This window comes from Phasianus colchicus, chromosome 17 (assembly GCF_987193195.1).
Source record: "Phasianus colchicus chromosome 17, bPhaCol1.hap1.1, whole genome shotgun sequence".
Classification (NCBI taxonomy): Eukaryota; Metazoa; Chordata; class Aves; order Galliformes; family Phasianidae; genus Phasianus; species Phasianus colchicus.
The window spans coordinates 359,861-367,263 of record NC_143452.1 but is presented as its reverse complement, the minus strand read 5'-3'; the positions used below and the strand labels follow the sequence as shown (position 1 = coordinate 367,263).

Below are 7,403 nucleotides of genomic sequence, written 5' to 3'. Positions count from 1 at the left end.
GCAGCGACGGGAGCAGCACCAAAGCGGGGCAGCCGCGGGGCCGAGCCGCGAACGGAGGCCGCACTCCCGCACCAACAGCACGGCCGGGCGGGGCGGCGCAGGCCGCGCAGCTCCACGATCTGGAGACGCCGCTAAGGATGGGTGGAACGACGCTCCCAGTCAAAGCCTGCCAGCGCCCCGCGCATGCGCACAGGCGGTTCCTGCGCAGCGAGCGCCAGCACGTGCGGAAGAACGCGCATGCGCGCAGACACGCCGCCCAACCTACCTCTCTTCCACCGGCCCGCTCGGGCAGCGCGGTGACGTCACGGCCTCGGCCCCGCCCCCTACCCGCGATCGCCGCAACGTCCGCTGAGGCCCCGCCCTCCCCGCTATAAAAGGGACGGCGGACGGCGGGCGCCATTGTGCTGCGGAGCAGGCCGCGGCGGCGCGGTTGTGGGCTTGGGGTCGTACGCTTCCCATTCTCTGCTTGCCTCTTTCTCCGTCTCTCCTTCTCTTTTTCTTCGCCTCTCCCTCCCCTCTCCCCCTCCCTTCCCCTCCGGCCGCGGATATGCCGCGCGTGTACATCGGCCGCCTGAGCTATCATGTCCGGGAGAAGGACATCCAGCGTTTCTTCAGCGGCTACGGCCGCCTGCTCGAGGTCGACCTCAAAAACGGGTGAGCGCCGTCCGCGGGCCGGGAGCGGCCTGCGAGCGCCCGGGCGCGTCCTCCCTTCCCCCCCAAGGCCCCGCGGGGCCGCCCATCCCCCACGCTGGCGGCTCGGCCCGCGCCTCTCGCCGCTGCCGCGTGGCGCCCGCCTCAAAATGGCGGCGGCGCGGGGGGGAGCGGGGGCGCTGCGGTGGGGCGGCACTCATTGTCCCGGCCTCGGGAGCCGCCGGCGGGCGGGGCCGGGGCTGACGGAGCGGTTCCTTTTCACCCAGTTACGGCTTCGTGGAGTTCGAGGACTCCCGCGACGCCGACGATGCCGTTTACGAGCTGAACGGCAAGGATCTGTGCGGGGAGCGCGTGATCGTGGAGCACGCCCGCGGCCCCCGCCGCGACAGGGACGGGTACAGCTACAGCAGCCGCAGTGAGTACGGTCCGTTCTGCGGGGGGCTGCCGGGGCGAGGGCCGGGCGGGGCCGCGCTGGGGGTCGGTGTGTGTGCGGGGTACCTGGGCGCCGCTGGGAGCGCTGCCGGCCGTTTGTCGCGGCGCCGCGCTGCGCTCGGGTACCCCTAAAAAAAAAATTGAGAGAGAATATAAGCGGAGTGATTTTGGCTGCGAAATTGGGGCCTTCTTCTAGAGAGAGTTTCTCATAGCTTAGAGAAGATGTGCTCTGCTAACACATGGGCTCCTTACTCGTAGGAGCGCTTAAATAAAAGAGTGGTGTTCCATCGCTAATGTTAACGAGTAGATATCGCTATTTAATTGGGGTAGAAGCCGTCAGTGGTGATGGGTGGGGGTGGATTTCGAGCAGCAGTCTGGTGTATTTGTGGGGCGTGCTGTGAACTTTTCTGTGCTCAGCTCGTGTAGCTTCTTGAGGAGCTGAGCTGTGTGTGCATTAACTGCCCGGTACTGTAAATGAAGTACTGTGGTTTGCTGTTTAGTAATCTCTGAAATGGTGGTGTTTGGGGGGGGTGGGAATCTGTCTGTTTAAAAGAATCGAATGTATGTTGTTTAAAATTGTTGCATGTTCAATTTCAAACTTTTTAACAAGTCCTTGATGTTTCAATTTAAAAGTGACCAGTGGGGCTGAGGCTGTGTCCACTGAGGCTAAGATGACTGCCTTTCCTGATTGGCCATGGCTTTTCCATACATTGTGTGACCCTTGCCCTATGACCCTTTGGCTGACCTTACCGGAAGCCATGACGACAGCAGCCTTTTGCCATTAGACGCAGGGTGATGGTGAGGATTCCAAGGGTTAGACAAAACTGGTTAAACTGAACTAGGTGACTGTTACCTTGCGTGTTTTGTGGCCAAACCACCACCAAAAACCTCATACTGTGATGTAAGTACTTAGTGTAACTAGTAAACGTTTTTGTAAAATGTAGAAATGCATGTAAATCAGTTAAGTTTTATATTTTACAATGTTCTGTAAAATAAAACTTAGCAAGGTGAATCTAATAAGGAGCAGTCACTCTCTAACAGATCTTAGGAAGACAGACTTATAGGATTTCAGTCTGTTTGATTTGCCATTAGTATATATTATGGCAAAATTGCAAGTTTATTGGAGGTGTAGAGAAATAAAGTCCTACTCCAGTAAATATAACTGTTTAACTAACTTTTTCAGAACGTTTTAATTTTCTTCATTCTAGGAGACAATCTAACTTTATTTCTTTGTACAATAAAGGTGGGGGTGGTGGCGGATATAGCAGTCGGAGACAATCTGGAAGAGATAAATATGGACCACCTGTTCGTACTGAGCACAGACTGATTGTTGAAAACCTTTCCAGTCGCTGTAGTTGGCAGGATTTGAAAGTATGTATTAGCGTTCTATCGTAGAATGTGTTGTGATCAGTAGTGGGCAGTAGCTTCCTTTCTGTGTAAATGTTATTTTGATTTTGGTGGAAATAATTGAGAAGCATTTGCACATGAGTGTTGGCACACAATGCTTTTTCATTTGCTCAGGCTTATCTTTTAAGCTAATGTAATTGTGGAATACAAGCTACATATGAAATAGTTGTGTAATTTTCCATCTACTCCTAAAAGGATTTTATGAGGCAAGCTGGTGAGGTGACCTATGCGGATGCTCACAAAGAACGTACAAATGAAGGAGTAATTGAGTTCCGATCGTACTCGGACATGAAACGTGCCCTGGACAAACTGGATGGCACAGAGATAAATGGGAGGAAGATCAGACTGGTTGAAGACAAACCACGGTCAAGCCATAGACGATCTTACTCTTGCAGCAGGTCAAGGTAACTTGTGGGATATGTAGGTCTCTGCGTTGACAAGTTTAATTTAACTAAGAATGTATGTGTGCATCTGCAACCTGACCTACTGAGTGAGCTTACCTTCTCTTGGTGCTTTAGGAATGGGGTGATTGCTGAGAATGTTGTTTATATAATGCAGTGAAGTAGGGTATGAGAGTTTTTACATAAGATTAATTGACAGTATATTGAGTTGAGGTGGATTAGTGGTATATCTTGATGTGGTTGCTTTGAGAAGTTCTTTAACAGTTTCTCTATGATTAATAATGGGGCATGGCACACCAAACAAACAGTAAGGACCTGCCTTGTGTTTAAATGTGTCTAGGTCACGATCTAGAAGACGATCTAGAAGCAGAAGTCGTAGAAGTAGGAGCAGCCGCAGCAGGTCCCGTAGTGTCTCTAAAAGTCGTTCCAGGTAAGTGATCCACTGCTTTCTGCCAGTAGAAGAATTGCTGCTTGTTCATTGGTAAGAACTTAAAATGGCTACAAGTATATTTCAGTTCATGCTGAAATATAAACTGTCTGTCTTTTTGGAAGATCTAAATCCAGGTCACGAAGCAAAGACCGCTCACGTTCCAGATCTAAAAGCCGGAAGTCCAGATCAAAGAGCAAATCGAAACCCAAGTCTGACAGGGGGTCACGCTCTCACAGCAGATCTAAGGAGAAGTCGGAGAAGTCTCGGTCCAGGTCCAGGTCTCGATCTCCCAAAGAAAATGGTAAAGGAGATACCAAGTCTAAATCCAGGTCAAGGAGTAGGTCTCGTTCCAATTCTCCGCAGCAGCCATCTGCCAAGGCTCGTTCAGAGTCACCACCCAAAAGAGCTGCATCGAGGTCCCATTCCAGATCTCGTTCAAAGTCTCGCTCACGATCAAGATCTAGCTCAAGAGATTAAGACTAGAACTCTCCTCATACCTTGCACACTATTACGGAACATTTTTCCTACTTGTCAGGCCATTAGTGTTACGTTAGTTCTTCAGAAGTTGGTTTTTTCTCTTGCAGGAGTGAATGGCCTATGAACTAAGTAATGAGGCATAAAGCTTTAATTTGTATCCTAAATTTGAAAATAAGAGATCAGAAGGTGTGGTACAAAGCAGAAGACGCCCCCCACCTTTTTTGTTTCTTTTTTTTTAAACATTCAGCTAGAACTTTTAATTTTATAACACTTCTGCTGGAGTAACTTAACTACTCTATAGTGCGGAGTGGTTTTTATATTAAAATTTGAATATAACAGGCTTAAATCTGGGCTTTTTTCCTTCTTTTTTCTCCATGGTTTTAGAACTATGAGTATCATTGACTTAGTAGTTTTACAGCTTGCTACCAAAGGCAAGATTGTCTTGCTGGACAGATCAGAATTGTCTGGTTTATCTTCATTTGTGGAAGCAGGCTGCAAAGCTATAAGCAGGAAACTAAACTAGGAAGGCTAGACCAGCAATAAACTCAAGTTGGAGCATTTGTTTTGCATTTTAACTTGCCAAAAGAACATTCCTCCCCAATACTGTGACTGTATTAAAGGTAACAAAGGTACTCTAACCTGTGTCGTGCAGTATTGCTACGAATCATACTTTTTGAAACGTAAAAGAATGAAAGCTTGACATTTTTTTGCTTGACTATCAAGTGGCAGTTCTCAGACACCAATGTGTCTCTTGGGTGTAGCTGAAGTCCACTAGTATGTTGTATGATTTGTCAGCCTTGAAATATCTATTGGATATGAAAACTAGCTAAAATAAAACTGCTCCCTTTAGACTCATTTATGTTAACATTCTGCTTCAGAACTAAGATCATATTGTGTTTGAACTTTACTGGAAGTGTAATCTCTTCAAGCTAGAGTTCTAGTCTTAATGAATGCTTTGCTAAACCACAGTTGCCAATTCACTTAAATTGTGGAATAGAACTCATCCTAAAAACTCCCCTTTATAGCTGAATTGATTTTTGTAACATGCAACATTAGAACTGCCTTGTACTCTTTATACAATGTGTAGTTTGACTTGTATAAAATTAAATTGGTGACTCAAACTCTTGTGTTTGTTGGCTTGCAATGGAATTCTTTTTGTCTCATGCTGGTGAAATCAGTTTCTTGCTTTACACTTTTCATTGATCAACTATTTTTTTTAGCAGGAAAGTTGGGAGCTTTCAAAATCAAACTTGGTTTTGTGCCTGAGATGAACTGGTCAGCCAACTACAGTTTTTCATTAAGAAATTCTTTTTGTTGCTCATTGTCTTTTCAGATGTGACAATGTAAGAACATCTGACTTAGCAGGATTTTAGATATCTGTTCAGATAATTGGATCATGCACAAGAGAGTATCTGGTGCATATTCCAGTGTGACCATTGTGATGGTAACTTGCCAGGAGTTGCTTTACCTGAAGATTTCTCATCACTTCCTGATCGCAGCTGGAAGGCCTGAGCTTTCTTTTTTTTACCTGCTGTTCATTAGTAGCTATTCTAGGGATTGAAAGATGAGTGAAGTTGGCTGACTACTAAGCACATACCCTAGTGAAACCTGAACTGAAATGATTTCATTTCGTGCTTTGTGGTGCCAAAATATGTATTACTATTGTGTGCGTTGTGTCTATCCCAAGCATGGAAGAGCTGCTCATAAAACTTTCCCTTCTTCAACTTTCCCTTCTTCAACTATGGGTATTTACTGGAAACTTTAATAGAGGCTGGATGGTTCTAAGATACATGAATGGAAAGATTTTAATCCCCTAAAATTACACAAAAACATTGTACTTCCTTGTTTTTTTGGTGGGGTGTGTATATATTTTTAGTCATTTTCAGGATGTAGGTCAGATTTTCTGGAGAGCTACTACCCTTGGATTATACTCTGGGGGCTCTGTAAAATATGTGTTCCTTGAAACTATATTGTGAGTTAAGAAAAAACTCAGTCTGGTGTATGTGATCAAGTACATTTGAGATCTTTTAGACTTTGCAAAAGTGTATTTGGATGAATAATGTCTTAAACTTGAAGAGTGTGGAAGGCTTGCATGTATGCAGCCTTTTGCAGCTGCAACATGTAGCAGGAACAGTTAAAGGCAAAAGCATTTGGTGTTACTCAGCTCAGATTTTAACCTGATGTTGGAACCATCTTTTCAGGGGTGTGCATGTGTTAGGCATGCTGATTTTTTTTTTCCACACTTGATACGATGCAACATAAATTTGTTTTTGGAAAAAATTGAGTGATGAACATGCATGGTCATCAGATGTGTAGGTCTGATTTAAAATGCTTTGTCTTAAAGCAAATATTGAAGGGGAAATCAGTGCTGTTCTGTAAAAATTATTGAGAGTCGCAGTGAATGCATTTGGAGTCTGTTCTGGGCTTTCCTTGTTTTACTTTCATTTCTGAGTCCTCTCCCCTTAAATGTTGTTTTGGTGCAAATCATAGAATCACCAGGGTTGGAAAAGACCCCAAAGATAATCCAGTCCAACCATCCACCTGCCACCACATTGGCCTTTTATGTGATGGTAAGTACCTGCCTTAAAGTGAGCTGGTGAAAACACCTCATGTCTGTAATGTGTCTGGAACTGTTGATAAACAGTTTTGATAAACAGCGTTTGCAATTTCTCCCTCAGAAAGGAATGCCAATGGCTATTATACCTCAATGGGGATATTGTAATACACTATCACTCAGGGCTTCATGTTGACTTGTTTGTATTTGCCTTAACTTTAATCTGCATTGCCTGCCAGCGTCAGTATGACTTCGAGTATGTCTAACTCAGAAGTAGTGTGTGCATAATGTTTTCTTACAGTGGCAGAGACAGCCAGCAAAGAATTACTCTGCCTCTCCCTGTCCTGGAGAGAGTTTACTGATCTGCAGCTGCCCAGAGAGGCTGTGGATGCCCCGTCCATCTCTGGAAGTGTTCAAGGCCAGGTTGGATGGGGCCCTGGGCAGCCTGGTCTGGTATTAAATGTGGAGGTTGATGGCCCTACCATCGGGAGTAGGAGCTTCATGACCCTTGAGATCCCTTCCAACTCAAGCCATTCTATGATTCTAAGAGGATTCCTTTTTTCCCCAGCTCAGAAAGGCCCTTTTGTGCTTTAGTTCTGTGCTTTTATGGAGAAAAGAATAAAACATCAGTACACCAGGTCTGATGAGGAAGAAAGTTGCAAAATATGATTATACCTGAACTGGGTAGAAGACTGAAGCCTGAAATTCAAGTAGTGATTGAGGTTGGAGCGTATGTTGAGCATCTAACTGTTAAGTAGTTGGATACCCCAAAACCAGTGAACGGGGCAGATCTGTAGAGATGCTTCCTCAGCAGTGCCAAGGCCTGGGAACAACTATGTCGGCCTTTGCAACCACTCACTTGATTTTCAGAAGCTGCTAGCACTACTATTGAAGTCAACACAAGTAGTTCTGCTTCTGCATGCCACCATAAAAAAATGTCTTGCTCCCAGCATGCTTTAACAGGCAGGCATGCAGGCTTGTTTCATGGCAGGTGTTCAGAAATCACTTCTTAAATCAGAGCAGGAAATGAACTAAGAACAAGCTTGCTGTG

At 45.6% G+C, this 7,403-nt stretch overlaps 1 protein-coding gene across 2 annotated transcripts; it reads left to right on the top strand.

The window, feature by feature from the left end:
- The first annotated feature begins 401 nt into the window (after positions 1-401).
- Positions 402-4,919, top strand: SRSF6 (serine and arginine rich splicing factor 6). 2 transcript variants are annotated; one of them, XM_031605609.2, is made up of 6 exons: positions 402-654; positions 918-1,066; positions 2,327-2,454; positions 2,686-2,894; positions 3,232-3,321; positions 3,444-4,919. In XM_031605609.2, the coding sequence occupies exons 1-6, from the start codon at positions 548-550 to the stop codon at positions 3,796-3,798; spliced, it is 1,038 nt and encodes a 345-aa protein (XP_031461469.1). In that variant the 5' UTR covers positions 402-547; the 3' UTR covers positions 3,799-4,919. The 2 variants fall into 2 exon arrangements, with proteins under 2 accessions (XP_031461469.1, XP_031461468.1); XM_031605608.2 differs by having other exon boundaries at positions 918-1,075.
- The last annotated feature ends 2,484 nt before the right edge of the window (positions 4,920-7,403 follow it).